This window comes from Clarias gariepinus, chromosome 3 (genome assembly GCF_024256425.1).
Source record: "Clarias gariepinus isolate MV-2021 ecotype Netherlands chromosome 3, CGAR_prim_01v2, whole genome shotgun sequence".
Classification (NCBI taxonomy): Eukaryota; Metazoa; Chordata; class Actinopteri; order Siluriformes; family Clariidae; genus Clarias; species Clarias gariepinus.
Window position 1 is genome coordinate 20,339,994 of NC_071102.1, and position 17,507 is coordinate 20,357,500.

The window sequence follows — 17,507 nt, forward strand, 5'->3', positions numbered from 1 at the left end:
CCATTAGTGACACAGAGTATTAATAAATAGCCGTAATAAACTGCAGTTAAATTCTTAATTAATATTATAACTTCTGCAGTGGAATTCAAGACCACATTGACTATGGCTGCCTTTAAATTCCTTTTTTTTTTTTAACAATAGCCAACAACAATAATCTGCCTTATCTGTTATTGTTGCCTTTTCTTTATATTTTATATTTGTGTATCATTTGTACCACAATGAACATTATTGAATCCACGTTTAATAATCATTCTCATCAAATCCACTTATATTATGTATCATGTATCATGTAGTTGTGGTTCAGTGTAAGAAACATCATGCAGCTGACTTGTTAAGTCAATAGGTTGTAATGTCAGGATGTTATGTTAATCCCAGACAATTAGACAAAGCCCAGATAAATGATCGACTCTGAGCGCTTGTGGATGTAGTTGGGATCATTAAGCATGCTTCCATAAAGCTGTGAACATACGCACTAATATCTGGACACGCTGATGATATTCTTAAGAGTACACGCATCGAGTGAGTATCCCTTAGAGTTGCTAGAATTTTCCATGTAAGCTTATAGGGTCGCTTTCCATACTGTTGTTCTATAACATAAAATATTAATATTGAATAATTCAGCGCTAAAATTCGACCCACATTCATGCATATTTTTGGGAGGAAACTGGAGATCCTGGAAGAAACCTAGGGAAACATGTGGAGAACATATACAAGGGTGTTCAAGTCAAACTGGGACTCGTGATGAAATTTAAATGAAGAACGTTACAGGAACTCGGCTGGGAGTTATCGCCACATTCCAGTCCTGATCTCGCTCTAAGACGTTTCCACATGTTTGGGCCATTAAAGGAGTTCCTGGGAGGACGGTGTTTCAAGCAGTCCGATCATGGCTCCAGCATACTGATAGAACTTTCTACGAACCTTGATGGTGTCCAAGCGCTAGTGATACACTGGGATAAGTGCATTAGTGTATCAGGGGATACACATTACTCTCGTAACTGTGTTCTGGTATTCTGTACAATCAAAAGTCCTGCTTTGATTCGAACGTCCCATTGTAAAATGGCACACAAACACTAACCTGAGCTCATGGACCCTGTAACTGTGAGGTGGTAAAGGTACTCACTTCACCACAGTGCATGAAAGGTGTGGTCTGGTGGTTAACATGGCTGCCTCGCACCTTCAGGGTTTCAGGTTTAATCTGATTTCTGGTTTTCCTCTGGGTACTCTGGTTTTCTCTAACAGGGTGTGAATGTGTGTGCTGTGAACCAACACAGGATAAGCGTTATAGACTGGACAGAGGGTACGGTGTGTACAGTTGTGCCCAAAGGTCTGAAACCACATCATAAATGTGTGAATCCAAAATCATAAATATTTAATATTAAAGATTCTCCACTATATCTAGGGCCCTAATAAAATGTAAGCAGTTAAGTGATATTGACCACGTTGAGTGATTTTGTAGAACAGGTCAAATTTCTCCTCATGTCTTTTAAATCTACTGAAGCACATGTTCAAATGACACTCTAATATGTTTGCAAACCAATAGCATCATCATTCACCTTCTATATATTTTGTGTACAGGGTTGAGGGGGAATAGAGCCTAAGCTTGGAGCCCTAGGGCATGGGGCAGGGTACACCCTGTTGATCTAAAGTACACACTCACACATTTGGAGACACCAATTAGCCTAATTTGCGGGAGGAAACCCACCAAGCACGGGAAGAACATGCAAACTTCACACACACAGACCCCAAGGCAGGAATTGAACCCGGACCCTTAAGGTGCAAGCCCACATTGCTAACCCCTACGCCAGTGTGCTGCCTTCAATAACATCATTTGTAATGAAATTTGTTGCATTAGGAAAGAATTTCCTTTCATTCTCTTGCCAGCCCTCAGTTCCTAATTCATAGTTCATAGTTCATCCTTCCAGGAGGTGGCAGAGTTGCGCCGTGCCAGCATTTCCCTTAAAACATTTAAAGCAAAGTCTATTTCAGTTTCTCTATTTATAGTCTGTTTACATAGGTCTGTTTAAAATATTCATGATATCTAGCACAGTTGTGTGGAATGTAATTCAGAAAAGAGAAAAGAGGTTTCCTCTAAAAAGCCATGTTCTGGGAGCTAACGCAAGCAATCCGTGAAATGAAAAACAACACTAAGAGGTGGTAAATGAGTGCATCTTTATTGCTTCACTTTGCAGTACACCATCCAGCAGTGACTCATGATGGGGGATTTGCCAAATGAAGCATTTAAATGACACGATCCTTACAAACCTGGGTGTATCAATGGCGTACGAGTGATGTGAATAAATGCAGCTTTACGAATCTCTAATCGTGGCTTCAACACTTCATTAAATACAGCATATGGCAGGTCTATATTTGTGAGAAATGCCAGTACTGCAGTTTGTTGTATAGTTGTGTTCTTCCTGGGTCGAGCTGGAAAAAAGGACTGATCAGTTTCTTTTCTGCAGATTTAAGAAAAAATATATATACATAAATAATTATAATAATAATAATAGTAATAATAATAATAATACAGTACCAATCAAAAGTTTGTACACCCCTTCTAACTCCATGGTCGTTCCTGATGTTTATTTCTTTCTACACCGTAAAACAACGCTGAAGGCGTTTATCCAAAATACACAATAATCTCCTCTGAACAGTTAATATTGAGATGTGTATCTGCTACTTCTGCTCTGTAAAGCTTCATAACGGCTCTAATCTGAGGTGCTGGTTGTTAATTGGTGATTTCTGAGGCTGGTGACTCTAAATGAACTTCTCCTCTACAGCGGAGCTCAGTTTTGGTCTTGTTTTCCTGGGAAGGTCTTCATGAGAGACAGTTTCATCATCATGGAGCTTGATGGGTTTTACAAACGCACTCGACACAATACTGTTCTTGTAGGAACTGATCCAGAACAGCCGACCTTCATGTCTTAAAATAACAACTGATTGTTGCTGTTCTAGAATGTAGATAATAAATCATCAAAAAATTAAACACATTTAATTGGAAGGTGTGTCCAAAGTTTTGACCAGTACTGTATGCTCAATTTATTCTGTAAGACAAACCTAAAGACTCCATAGACAAGACTGCAGGGTCATTGCTCCTATTTGACTTTTCCTGTTGTGCTACGGTATCTTAATTCAAATCTCACACGCAGAGTACTTTCTAAAGTTTTGCTGATAAACTAGTGTAGCACAGCTTGCTAAATCCCAACTCAGAGGAAGTTCAAGCCGTGTTAGGGTTAACATTTTATCAGCTCCACAGAAACATAGTGCTTAGATGGATATGGAAAATCAGTGACTGTTCGGAGATCCAGTTCCTCCAGGCAGTGTATCCCTGCCCACACAAAGGGCTTGACATCCACAGCTTTTTATAAAAATACAATATTTTGTTTTAATATTAATTTTATATTCAGTACGCTCTTTGGAATATCACTTTGGTGCTTTTTATAAGTTTTTAAAAAAATATTATGTATTTGTTTTACTTGTTTTCCCTTCTTTTCCCAGTGAGCATTTACACATTCAAGTGTTTTTGGCTTTTTGTTAACCAGTTATTCAAACATCTTGTGTTTAATACTATCGATTTGCCATATGAAGCCAAAACATTTGAAGTAATCGGCTAAAAATAACGGAGAAACAGCAAGGCATCAACAGAAACTAATGATTGAATATAAGATCAAAGTCAGGCTTTCGTCTGTAATTTGAGAGTATTTACATACAAATCTGGTGAATAGTGATCACCGCTTTTTAAAGGACCAAAATGATTGGACAATCGGCTGCTCAGCTGTTCCTTGGCCAGGTGTGTGTTAGTCCTTTCATTATTATTTTTTGTAAGCAGATAAAAGCTCTAGGTTTGATTTCAAGTGTAGCATTTGCATGTAAAATTGTTACAGTTAACTCTTAATATTAAGTACAAAGAACTGTTGTAAAAAAAATAAAAAAAAAAGCTGTCAAAAATATATATATATATTATCAAGCATATAAAAACACCAGGAAGGTCGTGGGAAACAAGAAAAAGCCCTTTGTAACCAGTTAGCCAGATCAAGAACACACTCAAGGAGGCGTCAAAGACAACAATCAATAGGAGTGTTCACAAGAAGGAATACAAAAAGATGTAAAATATTGGTTCTATGGTAACCTGGACAGATCTAGAACGTCATCACATGGACTGATGAGATTAGAGCAAATATCAACTCGCACCAGAAGACAACTACGGTAAAGGAACGGACTGCTCATGAGCTGAACCATAGTACCTCCTCTTTTTGCGTGGGTGTGTATGGCTGAAGATGGAGCTGGATGGTTGCCTTGGATTTATTGATGAAGTGACTGCTGACTAAAGCAGAAGGGTGAATTCTAAAGCGTATAGGAAAACATCATCCGCTCAGATTCAGCCAAAAGCTTCAGAACTCATTGAACAATCTTCAAAGTGCAGACAGACGATGACCTGAACCACACTCTGAAAGCAAACCAAGATTTTTTTTTTTTCAGTAATAAAGAGAAATCTTCTATAATGGGCAAATCAATCGCTTGACCTGAATCCATTTCAGCTGCATTTTACTTGCTGATGGCAAAACAGAAAGCAAAGCATTACAAGAAAGAGTTAAATACAGCAGCAGTAAGTAACTGACAGAACGTCACCAGGGAAGAAACCAAGCGCTTGATGATCTGTGTGAGGTTAGGACGCCAGGCACTCAGACGGATTCGCAGCCAAAGTTTAAAAAAAAACATTATTGAATTTATGATTATTTTAGTTTGTCCAAGTACTTTCATCACAAATTAATCAATATATTATAGGAACACGTAGTGTATTTCCATGTCTCTGGGAGGAAACTGGAGCACCCGGAGGAAACCCACCAAGCATGGGGAGAACATGCGAACTCCACACACAGATCCCAAGGCGGGAACTGAACCCGGACCCTGGAGGTGAAATGCCACATTAACCACTAAACCACCGTGCCACCTGTTCGTATCATAGGTAGCTAAAATAACGGTTCAGTAGGGTTGGATTCGGGGGTTAGGGGCTCTTGAATTCTTTTACATTAACTATGATTGCAATTAATAATGAGATCACTCAAGATCTGTTTTTATTAAAAGTTCTCAGGCGTGTTAAACATACCAAAGATTACACACTGATACAAGATGTATCAACCACACAGAGAAGCACAACCTTGGGATATGAACTCATACTCTTCCTCTAAAAATTTTGATTTATACCTATTTCCTCATACATTTCATCCTCATTTCCCTAATTCTTTTTTTGATTCTGTAGAGATGTTTTGCGACAATCACAAGCTGTGCATTTGCACCGTCATTGAACCCAATTCTCTGAGCCACTGTGAAAATCCCTGCAGTTGCTCTTGATGCTCTCCCACTGCACTACAGAACCTTTATGGAGACGACACCACTGACAAGAGCAATGTGAACAGATGGATGCAGACATTTTAAAAAGTGAAACCAGCACTGGGGACAAACCACGCATCAAGTGCGACAAACGGGATTTTTTTAAAACGGGACGAAGGGAGATTCAAGAGTTTGGGGTTCAAATGATGGTGTGAGTCGCATATTTGTCTAGATAAAGATTACTCTCCCGACACGGGCAATCTAAAATACTTATAGCAGTTATTAAAAAAAACATGCCAACGTTTGTATTACATTTAGCGCAGCCCCTGTACTATAAAATAAGTACGGTGGCACTTTGGCCTCAGGGCTGTGTGCATGGAGTCTGCATGTTCTCTCCGTGCTTAGTGGTATTCCTGGGAAACTCTGGTGTCCTCCCACAGTTCAAAGACATGCAGATTAGGCTAATTGGTGTTCCCAAATTCTCTGTATTGTGTGAATAAGCATGTGAGTGATGCATTTACACCCCTAGTCCTTGTGCCCTAAGTTCCTTGGGTAGGAGATAGGCTGCAGAGAGTGATGCATACTATATGGACAAATATTTTTGACCAAACCTACAATGACACTGGGGTCATTGCAATGGCATTTATGAGGTCAGGCATTGATGTTGAACAAGAAGACCCTGCTCGCAATCTCTGTTTCAGTTCATCCCAAAGGTGTCCAATGGGGTTGAGGTCAGGGCTCTGTGTTCGGGCCGGTCGAGTTCTTCGACATCAAACTCATCAAAGCCTTCCCCAAACGGTTGTCACAAAGTTGCATAGAATTGCATAATATTACCCTTCACTGGGGATAAGGGGCCTGATTGATTTAAACACCTGAATTCAATAATTAAGATGTTTGGACAAATACTTTTCACCATATAGTGTGTAACTGTAGTCTACTAACTTTAGAAATGTTGATAGGATAGCATCTTGCAGTTTATGGAAATTTGTGGAATGCACATCCAGGGCATGAAGCTCCCATTCCACCACATCCCAAAGATGCTCTATTGGGTTGAGATCTGGTGACTGTGGGGGCCATTTTAGTACAGTGAACTCATTGTCATGTTCAAGAAACCAATTTGAAATGATTCGAGCTTTGTGACATGGTGCATTATCCTGCTGGAAGTAGCCATCAGAGGATGTTACATGGTGGTCATAAAGGGATGGACATGATCAGAAACAATGCTCAGGTAGCCCGTGGCATTTAAACGATGCCCAAGTGGCACTAAGGGGCCTAAAGTGTGCCAAGAAAACATCCCCCACACCATTACACCACCACCACCAGCCTGCACAGTGGTAACAAGGAATGATGGATCCATGTTCTCATTCTGTTTACGGCAAATTCTGACTCTACAATTTGAATGTCTCAACAGAAATCAAGACTCATCAGACCAGGCAACATTTTTCCAGTCTTCAACTGTCCAATTTTGGTGAGCTTGTGCAAATTGTAGCCTCTTTTTCCTATTTTTAGTGGAGATTAGTGGTAACCGGTGGGGTCTTCTGCTGTTGTAGCTCATTCGCCTCAAGGTTGTGGCTTCACAAATGCTTTGCTGCATACCTAGGTTGTAATGCGGGGTTATTTCAGTCAAAGTTGCTCTTCTATCAGCTTGAATCAGTCGGCCCATTCTGCCCTGACCTCAAGCATCAACAAGGCATTTTCGCCCACAGGACTGCCGCATACTGGATGTTTTTCACTTTTCACACCATTCTTTGTAAACCCTAGAAATGGTTGTGCCAGTGTCTTCTTGTGCCAGTCCCAAGTCTGAGTTAATGCAGAGGGTTGTGTCAGAAAGGGCATCTGACATAAACTGTTTGCCAAATCAATGATGCGAATCAAAAATGTCATTTCCATACCGGATCGGTCGTGGCCCGGGTTAACAATGACCGCCCACCGGTGCAGTTGACCTACAGTGTGGCGGTAAAAATTGGGCTACTGTTGGTCGAAAAAGGAGGGGAGGAAGGTGTGTTCAAAAGCAGAGAGAGAAAAGGAAAGGCAAGAGTTTAGGAGTCACAGTAGGGACTTTGAATGTTGGAACTATGACAGAGAAGGAAGGTGGATATACTGTGCATCCAAGAGACCAGGTGGAAAGGAAGCAAGGCTAGAAGCTTAGGATCAGGGTTCAAATTGTTTTACCATGGTGTGGATAGAAAAAGAAATAGAGTAGGAGTTATTCTGAAGGAGGAGTTTGTAAGGAATGTTCTAGAGGTGAAGAGCGTATTAGATAGGGTGATGAGTCTGAAGCTGGAAAATGAAGGGATAATGTTCAATGTTGTTAATGGTTATGCCCCATAGATGTGAGTTAGAAGAGAAGGAGAAATTCTGGAGTGAGTTAGATGAAGTAATGCAGAGCATCCCTAGAGGTGAGAGAGTGGTGATTGGTGCAGACTTCAATGGACATGTTGGGGAAGGGAACAGAGGTGATGAAAATGTGATGGGCAGGTTTGGTCTTCAGGACAGGAATGTAGAAGGACAGATGGTGGTGGACTTCGCAAAGAGGATGGAAATGGCAGCAGTAAATACTTTCTTTCAGAAGAGGCAGGAACATAGGGTGACATATAAGAGTGGAGGAAGAAGACTCAGGTGGACTACATCTTGTGTCGACGTTGTGATCTGAAAGAGATCAGTGACTGCCAAGTGTTGGTAGGGGACAGTGTAGCCAGACAACACATAATGGTGGTGTGTAAAATAACCCTGGTGGTGACGAAGGTGAAGAAGACAAAGGCAGAGCAGAGGACAAAGTGGTGGAAGCTAAGAAAGGAAGAACGTTGTGTAGTCTTTAGGGAGAAGTTGAGACAGGTTATGGGTGGTGCTTTCAGTTGACTGGACAACTACAGCCAATTTGAGGAATGAGGAAGTCCAGAAGCGTATACAGGGAAAGAGGCTAGCTAAGAAGGAGTGGGACACTAAGAGGACTAAAGAGAGTAGACAGGAGTACAGGGAGATGCAGTGTAAGGTGAAGGTAGAGGTGGCAAAGGCCAACCAAAGAGCATATGAGGATTTGTATGCTGGGCTGGGCAGTAAGGAGGGTGAGGTGGATTTGTACAGGTTGGCGAGGCAGAGAAATAGAGATTGGAAGGATGTGCAGCAGGTTAGAGTGATTAAAGATAGAGATGGAAATGTACTGACAGATGCCAGGAGGGTGATGGGAAGATGGAAGAAGTACTTTGAGGAGTTGATGAATGAGGAAAATGAAAGAGAACGAAGAGTAGAAGAAGTGACTGTTGTGGAACAGGAAGTAGCAAATATTAGTAAAAGTGAGGTGAGAAGGGCGTTGAAGAGGATGAAGAGTGTAAAGGCTATTGGTCTTGATGACATACCTGTGGAGGTATAGAAATGCTTAGGAGGGGTGGCAGTAGAGTTTCTGACTAGTTTGTTTAACAAGATCTTGGAGAGTGAGAGTATACCAGAGGAATGAACGAGAAGTGCATTGGTGGCGATTTTTAAGAACAAGGGAGATGTGCAGAGCTGTGGCAATTACAGAGGCATAAAGCTAATGAGCCATACAATGAAGCTGTGGGAAAGAGTAGTGGAAGCTAGGTTAAGGTCAGAGGTGAGCATTTGTGAGAAGCAATATGGTTTTATTCCTAGAAAGAGTACATCAGATGCAGTATTTGCTTTGAGGATGCTGTTGGAGAAGTACAGAAAAGGTAATAAAGAGTTGCATTGTGTCTTTGTAGATTTGTAGAAAGCGTACGACAGGGTGCCAAGAGAGGAGCTGTGGTGTTGTATGAGGAAGCCTGGAGTGGCAGAGAAGTATGTTAGAGTGATGCAGGACATGTATGAGAGCTGTAAGACCGTGGTGAGATGTGCTGTAGGTGTGACAGAAGAGTTCAAGGTGGAGGTGGGTCTGCATCAAGGATCGGCTCTAAGTCCCTTTTTGTTTGCTCTGGTAATAGACAGGATGACAGATGAGGTAAGGCAGGAGTCTCCATGGACTATGATGTTTGCAGATGACTTTTAAATACTTAGGGTCAACTGTCCAGAGCAACGGAGAATGTGAAAAGGAGGTGAAGAGGCTGGTACAGGCAGGCTGAAATGGGTGGAGAAAAGTGTCAGGTGTGTTGTGCGATAAAGGAATATCAGCAAGGAAAGGTGTACAGGACAGTGGTGAGACTAGCAATGCTCTACGACAATGGCACTGAAGAAAAGACAGTAGGCAGAGCTAGAAGTAGCAGAGCTGAAGATGTTGAGGTTCTCTTTGGGAGTAACAAGGATGGATAGGATCGAGAATAGGTCAGAATAGATCAGAGGGACAACCCATGTTAGATGTTTTGGAGATAAAGTCAGAGAGGCCAGATTGAGGTGGTTTGGACATGTTCAGAGGAGAGATTGTAAATATATCGGTAGAAGGATGCTGAGGTTGGAACTGCCAGGCAGGAGATCTAGAGGAAGACCAAAGAGGAGATTTATGGATGCAGTGAGAGAGGACATGAAGTTAGTTGGTGTAAGAGAAGAGGATGCAGAGGATAGGGTTAGATGGAGGCAGATGATTCGCTGTGGCGACCCCTGAAAAAGAACAGCCGAAAGACAAAGAAGAAGATTAATGAAAAATTGAACAGCTGTTCATAATAATCCTTTAGGTGAGTGTATAGTGTAGTGTAGTACAGTACACCACTCTCTCTCTTTCTATATATATATATATATATATATAGTGTAGTACAGTACACAACACACTGTCTATAGTATAGTATAGTACAGTACACCACACACACACTATAGTGTAGTACAGTACACCACACACACACTCTATAGTGTAGTACAGTACAGCACACACACACACTCACACACACTTTGTAGTACATCGACACATATACTAGTATAGTGAAGTGTAGCGCGCGCGCACACACAGGACGCCATTTTGGATCTTCGCCAAGCACTCGCGCGCAGACCGGATGCCGGCGCGGTTGTCGTGTGCGCGCACGTATTTTCCCCCTTCTTCTCGTGCACGAGTCTGACGTCAGCGCGCTGTCGCTCGAAAAAAAAAATGTTCGCGTATGTCGCTGAGTCCGGGAGCCGCGAGCAGGGCGCTTCGCTCGGCAGGGAATAATCCCGTGTGTGTGTGTTTCCGCGTTTTTGTTCCGGGAGTACCGCCGCGGAGCCGCGCAGCAGCGCCGGTGTGTCGGAGCGTCGAGCCTGGCTGTGAGCTGGCGTCCTGCGACCTGAGACTAAACTTCCTCTGGTTGATTTACACACAGGAGGGATGTCGAATCCCGGGAATCGGAGGAACGGCTCGAGCATCAAAATCAGACTGACAGGTACGAGCTGGGTCTGATCTAACAACTGTGTGTGTGTGTGTGTGTGTGTGTGTGTGTGAGAGAGAGAGAGAGAGTTACTGCGCGGTGTTACACATGGTACAGGGTGTGTGTTAGAGCCAAGTCGGGTTCTCATCTCTCATCTGCCGAACGTAACGTTAGGGGTTAGTGTGTGTTTGTGTGTTTGTGTAGTAACGTTAGGGGTTAGTGTGTGTTTGTGTGGTAACGTTAGGGGTTAGTGTGTGTGTGTGTGTGTAGTAACGTTAGGGGTTAGTGTGTGTTTGTGTGTTTGTGTAGTAACGTTAGGGGTTAGTGTGTGTTTGTGTGGTAACGTTAGGGGTTAGTGTGTGTGTGTGTGTGTAGTAACGTTAGGGGTTAGTGTGTGTTTGTGTGGTAACGTTAGGGGTTAGTGTGTGTTTGTGTGGTAACGTTAGGGGTTAGTGTGTGTGTGTGTGTGTAGTAACGTTAGGGGTTAGTGTGTGTTTGTGTGGTAACGTTAGGGGTTAGTGTGTGTGTGTGTGTGTGTGTGTGGTAACGTTAGGGGTTAGTGTGTGTGTGTGTGTGGTAACGTTAGGGGTTAGTGTGTGTGTGTGTGGGGGGGGGCGGTAACGTTAGGGGTTAGTGTGTGTGTGTGTGTGGGTGGGGGGGTAACGTTAGGGGTTAGTGTGTGTTTGTGTGGTAACGTTAGGGGTTAGTGTGTGTGTGTGTGTGTAGTAACGTTAGGGGTTAGTGTGTGTGTGTGTGTGTAGTAACGTTAGGGGTTAGTGTGTGTTTGTGTGGTAACGTTAGGGGTTAGTGTGTGTTTGTGTGGTAACGTAAGGGGTTAGTGTGTGTGTGTGTGTTTGTGTAGTAACGTTAGGGGTTAGTGTGTGTTTGTGTGGTAACGTTAGGGGTTAGTGTGTGTGTGTGTGTGTAGTAACGTTAGGGGTTAGTGTGTGTTTGTGTGGTAACGTTAGGGGTTAGTGTGTGTTTGTGTGGTAACGTTAGGGGTTAGTGTGTGTGTGTGTGTGTAGTAACGTTAGGGGTTAGTGTGTGTTTGTGTGGTAACGTTAGGGGTTAGTGTGTGTGTGTGTGTGTGTGTGGTAACGTTAGGGGTTAGTGTGTGTGTGTGTGTGATAACGTTAGGGGTTAGTGTGTGTGTGTGTGGGGGGGGCGGTAACGTTAGGGGTTATTGTGTGTGTGTGTGTGGGTGGGGGGGTAACGTTAGGGGTTAGTGTGTGTTTGTGTGGTAACGTTAGGGGTTAGTGTGTGTGTGTGTGTGTGTGTGTGTGTGTGTGTGGGTGGGTGGGGGGGTAACGTTAGGGGTTAGTGTGTGTTTGTGTGTTTGTGTAGTAACGTTAGGGGTTAGTGTGTGTTTGTGTGGTAACGTTAGGGGTTAGTGTGTGTGTGTGTGTGTAGTAACGTTAGGGGTTAGTGTGTGTTTGTGTGTTTGTGTAGTAACGTTAGGGGTTAGTGTGTGTTTGTGTGGTAACGTTAGGGGTTAGTGTGTGTGTGTGTGTGTAGTAACGTTAGGGGTTAGTGTGTGTTTGTGTGGTAACGTTAGGGGTTAGTGTGTGTTTGTGTGGTAACGTTAGGGGTTAGTGTGTGTGTGTGTGTGTGTAGTAACGTTAGGGGTTAGTGTGTGTTTGTGTGGTAACGTTAGGGGTTAGTGTGTGTGTGTGTGTGGTAACGTTAGGGGTTAGTGTGTGTGTGTGTGTGGTAACATTAGGGGTTAGTGTGTGTGTGTGTGGGGGGGGCGGTAACGTTAGGGGTTAGTGTGTGTGTGTGTGTGGGTGGGGGGGTAACGTTAGGGGTGAGTGTGTGTGTGTGTGGTAACGTTAGGGGTGAGTGTGTGTGTGTGTGTGTGTGGTAACGTTGGGGGTAGTGTGTGTGTGTGTGTGTGTGTGGTAACGTTAGGAGTTAGTGTGTGTGTGGTAACGTTAGGGGTTAGTGTGTGTGTGGTAACGTTAGGGGTTAGTGTGTGTGTGTGTGTGTGTGGTAACGTTAGGGGTTAGTGTGTGTGTGTGTGTGTGTGTGGTAACGGTAGGGGTTAGTGTGTGTGTGTGTGTGTGTGTGTGTGTGGTAACGTTAGGGGTTAGTGTGTGTGTGTGTGTGTGTGTGGTAACGTTAGGGGTTAGTGTGTGTTTGTGTGGTAACGTTAGGGGTTAGTGTGTGTTTGTGTGGTAACGTTAGGGGTAAGTGTGTGTGTGTGGTAACGTTAGGGGTTAGTGTGTGTGTGTGGTAACGTTAGGGGTTAGTGTGTGTGTGTGGTAACGTTAGGGGTTAGTGTGTGTGTGTGGTAACGTTAGGGGTTAGTGTGTGTGTGTGGTAACGTTAGGGGTTAGTGTGTGTGTGTGGTAACGTTAGGGGTTAGTGTGTGTTTGTGTGGTAACGTTAGGGGTTAGTGTGTGTGTGTGGTAACGTTAGGGGTTAGTGTGTGTGTGTGTGGGGGGGGGCGGTAACGTTAGGGGTTAGTGTGTGTGTGGGGGGGTAACGTTAGGGGTTAGTGTGTGGGGGGGGGCGGTAACGTTAGGGGTTAGTGTGTGTGTGTGGGTGGGGGGGTAACGGTAGGGGTTAGTGTGTGTGTGTGTGGTAACGTTAGGGGTTAGTGTGTGTGTGTGTGTGGGGGGGCGGTAACGTTAGGGGTTAGTGTGTGGGGGGGGCGGTAACGTTAGGGGTTAGTGTGTGTGTGTGGGTGGGGGGTAACGTTAGGGGTTAGTGTGTGTTTGTGTGGTAGCGTTAGGGGTTAGTGTGTGTGTGTGTGTGTGTGTGGTAACGTTAGGGGTTAGTGTGTGTGTGGTAACGTTAGGGGTTAGTGTGTGTGTGTGTGTGTGTGGTAACGTTAGGGGTTAGTGTGTGTGTGTGTGTGTGGTAACGTTAGGGGTTAGTGTGTGTGTGTGTGTGTGGTAACGTTAGGGGTTAGTGTGTGTGTGTGTGTGTGGTAACGTTAGGGGTTAGTGTGTGTGTGTGTGTGTGTGTGTGTGGTAACGTTAGGGGTTAGTGTGTGTGTGTGTGTGGTAACGTTAGGGGTTAGTGTGTGTGTGTGTGTGGTAACGTTAGGGGTTAGTGTGTGTGTGTGTGTGGTAACGTTAGGGGTTAGTGTGTGTGTGTGGTAACGTTAGGGGTTAGTGTGTGTGTGGTAACGTTAGGGGTTAGTGTGTGTGTGTGTGTGTGGTAACGTTAGGGGTTAGTGTGTGTGTGTGTGTGTGTGGTAACGTTAGGGGTGAGTGTGTGTGTGTGTGTGGTAACGTTAGGGGTGAGTGTGTGTGTGTGTGTGGTAACGTTAGGGGTTAGTGTGTGTGTGTGTGTGGTAACGTTAGGGGTTAGTGTGTGTGTGTGGTAACGTTAGGGGTTAGTGTGTGTGTGTGGTAACGTTAGGGGTTAGTGTGTGTGTGTGGTAACGTTAGGGGTTAGTGTGTGTGTGTGGTAACGGTAGGGGTTAGTGTGTGTGTGTGGTAACGGTAGGGGTTAGTGTGTGCGTGTGTGGTGACGGTAGGGGTTAGTGTGTGCGTGTGTGGTGACGGTAGGGGTTAGTGTGTGCGTGTGTGGTGACGGTAGGGGTTAGTGTGTGCGTGTGTGGTGACGGTAGGGGTTAGTGTGTGCGTGTGTGGTGACGGTAGGGGTTAGTGTGTGCGTGTGTGGTGACGGTAGGGGTTAGTGTGTGTGGGTGTGTGTGTGTGTGGTGACGTTAGGGGTTAGTGTGTGTGTGTGTGTGTGTGTGTGTGGTGACGTTAGGGGTTAGTGTGTGTGTGTGTGTGTGTGTGTGGTGACGTTAGGGGTTAGTGTGTGTGTGTGTGTGTGGTGACGTTAGGGGTTAGTGTGTGTGTGTGTGTGTGTGGTGACGTTAGGGTTAGTGTGTGTGTGTGTGTGTGGTGACGTTAGGGGTTAGTGTGTGTGTGTGGTGACGTTAGGCGTTAGTGTGTGTGTGTGTGTGGTGACGGTAGGGGTTAGTGTGTGTGTGTGTGTGTGTGTGTGTGGTGACGGTAGGGGTTAGTGTGTGTGTGTGTGGTGACGTTAGGGGTTAGTGTGTGTGTGTGTGTGTGTGTGTGTGTGTGTGGTGACGGTAGGGGTTAGTGTGTGTGTGTGTGTGTGTGTGTGTGGTGACGTTAGGGGTTAGTGTGTGTGTGTGTGTATGGTGACGTTAGGGGTTAGTGTGTGTGTGTGTGGTAACGTTAGGGGTTAGTGTGTGTGTGTGTGTGTGGTGACATTAGGGGTTAGTGTGTGTGTGTGTGTGTGTGTGGTGACGGTAGGGGTTAGTGTGTGTGTGTGTGTGTGGTGACGTTAGGGGTTAGTGTGTGTGTGTGTATGTGGTGACGTTTGGGGTTAGTGTGTGTGTGTGGTGACGTTAGGGGTTAGTGTGTGTGTGTGTGGTGACGTTAGGGGTTAGTGTGTGTGTGTGTGTGGTGACGTTAGGGGTTAGTGTGTGTGTGTGTGTGGTAACGTTAGGGGTTAATGTGTGTGTGTGTGTGTGTGTGTGGTAACGTTAGGGGTTAGTGTGTGTGTGTGTGTGTGGTAACGTTAGGGGTTAGTGTGTGTGTGTGTGGTGACGTTACGGGTTAGTGTGTGTGTGTGTGTGTGGTGACGTTACGGGTTAGTGTGTGTGTGTGGTGACGTTAGGGGTTAGTGTGTGTGTGTGGTGACGTTAGGGGTTAGTGTGTGTGTGTGTGTGTGTGTGTGGTGACGTTAGGGGTTAGTGTGTGTGTGTGTGTGTGTGTGTGGTGACGTTAGGGGTTAGTGTGTGTGTGTGTGTGTGGTGACGTTAGGGGTTAGTGTGTGTGTCTGGTAACGTTAGGGGTTAGTGTGTGTGTGTGTGTGTGTGTGTGGTGACGTTAGGGGTTAGTGTGTGTGTGTGTGTGTGTGGTGACGTTAGGGGTTAGTGTGTGTGTGTGGTAACGTTAGGGGTTAGTGTGTGTGTGTGTGTGTGTGTGTGTGGTAACGTTAGGGGTTAGTGTGTGTGTGTGTGTGTGTTAACGTTAGGGGTTAGTGTGTGTGTGTGTGTGTGTGTGTGTGGTAACGTTAGGGGTTAGTGTGTGTGTGTGTGGTAACCTTAGGGGTTAGTGTGTGTGTGTGTGTGTGTGTGTGTGTGTGTGTGTGTGGTAACTTTAGGGGTTAGTGTGTGTGTGTGTGTGTGGTAACTTTAGGGGTTAGTGTGTGTGTGTGTGTGTGGTAACGTTAGGGGTTAGTGTGTGTGTGTGTGTGTGTGTGGTAACGTTAGGGGTTAGTGTGTGTGTGTGGTAACGTTAGGGGTTAGTGTGTGTGTGTGTGTGGTAACGTTAGGGGTCAGTGTGTGTGTGGTAACGTTAGGGGTAAGTGTGTGTGTGGTGACGTTAGGGGTTAGTGTGTGTGTGTGTGGTGACGTTAGGGGTTAGTGTGTGTGTGTGGTAACGTTAGGGGTTAGTGTGTGTGTGGTGACGTTAGGGGTTAGTGTGTGTGTGTGTGTGTGGTAACGTTAGGGGTTAGTGTGTGTGTGGTAACGTTAGGGGTTAGTGTGTGTGTGTGTGTGTGGTAACGTTAGGGGTGAGTGTGTGTGTGGTAACGTTAGGGGTTAGTGTGTGTGTGGTAACGTTAGGGGTTAGTGTGTGTGTGTGTGTGTGGTAACGTTGGGGGTTAGTGTGTGTGGTAACGTTAGGGGTTAGTGTGTGTGTGTGTGTGTGTGTGTGTGTGGTAACGTTAGGGGTTAGTGTGTGTGTGTGTGGTAACGTTAGGGGTTAGTGTGTGTGTGGTAACGTTAGGGGTTAGTGTGTGTGTGTGTGTGTGTGGTAACGTTAGGGGTTAGTGTGTGTGTGTGTGTGGTAACGTTAGGGGTTAGAGTGTGTGTGGTAACGTTAGGGGTTAGTGTGTGTGTGGTAACGTTAGGGGTTAGTGTGTGTGTGTGTGTGTGTGGTAACGTTAGGGGTTAGTGTGTGTGTGGTAACGTTAGGGGTTAGTGTCTGTGTGTGTGGTAACGTTAGGGGTTAGTGTCTGTGTGTGTGGTAATGTTAGGGGTTTGTGTGTGTGTGTGTGTGTGGTAACGTTAGGGGTTAGTGTGTGTGTGTGTGTGGTAACGTTAGGGGTTAGTGTCTGTGTGTGTGGTAACGTTAGGGGTTAGTGTCTGTGTGTGTGGTAACGTTAGGGGTTTGTGTGTGTGTGTGTGTGTGTGGTAACGTTAGGGGTTAGTGTGTGTGTGTGTGGTAACGTTAGGGGTTAGTGTGTGTGTGTGTGTGGTAACGTTAGGGGTTAGTGTGTGTGTGTGTGTGGTAACGTTAGGGGTTAGTGTGTGTGTGTGTGTGGTAACGTTAGGGGTTAGTGTGTGTTTGTGTGTGTGTGGTAACGTTAGGGGTTAGTGTGTGTGTGTGTGTGTGTGGTAACGTTAGGGGTTAGTGTGTGTGTGTGTGTGTGGTAACGTTAGTGGTTAGTGTGTGTGTGGTAACGTTAGGGGTTAGTGTCTGTGTGTGTGTGTGTGTGGTAACGTGTGGTAACGTTAGGGGTTAGTGTGTGTGTGTGTGTGGTAACGTTAGGGGTTAGTGTGTGTGTGTGTGTGTGTGTGTGGTAACGTTAGGGGTTAGTGTCTGTGTGTGTGTGTGTGTGTGGTAACGTGTGGTAACGTTAGGGGTTAGTGTGTGTGTGTGTGTGGTAACGTTAGGGGTTAGTGTGTGTGTGTGTGTGTGTGTGTGGTAACGTTAGGGGTTAGTGTGTGTGTGTGTGGTAACGTTAGGGGTTAGTGTGTGTGTGTGTGGTAACGTTAGGGGTTAGTGTGTGTGTGTGTGGTAACATTAGGGGTTAGTGTGTGTGTGTGTGGTAACGTTAGGGGTTAGTGTGTGTGTGTGTGTGGTAACGTTAGGGGTTAGTGTGTGTGTGTGTGTGGTAACGTTAGGGGTTAGTGTGTGTGTGTGGTAACGTTAGGGGTTAGTGTGTGTGTGTGTGGTAACG

General features: G+C 45.0%; 1 protein-coding gene across 2 annotated transcripts in view; it reads left to right on the plus strand.

The window, feature by feature from the left end:
• The first annotated feature begins 10,329 nt into the window (after positions 1–10,329).
• smurf1 (SMAD specific E3 ubiquitin protein ligase 1) overlaps positions 10,330–17,507 on the plus strand; it is a 48,595-nt gene continuing 41,417 nt past the window's right edge. For both annotated transcript variants that reach the window (XM_053492252.1, XM_053492253.1), the window contains exon 1: positions 10,330–10,622. In XM_053492252.1, the coding sequence (XP_053348227.1) occupies positions 10,568–10,622 (55 nt within the window). In that variant the 5' untranslated portion in view covers positions 10,330–10,567. The remainder of the gene's footprint in view (positions 10,623–17,507) is intronic.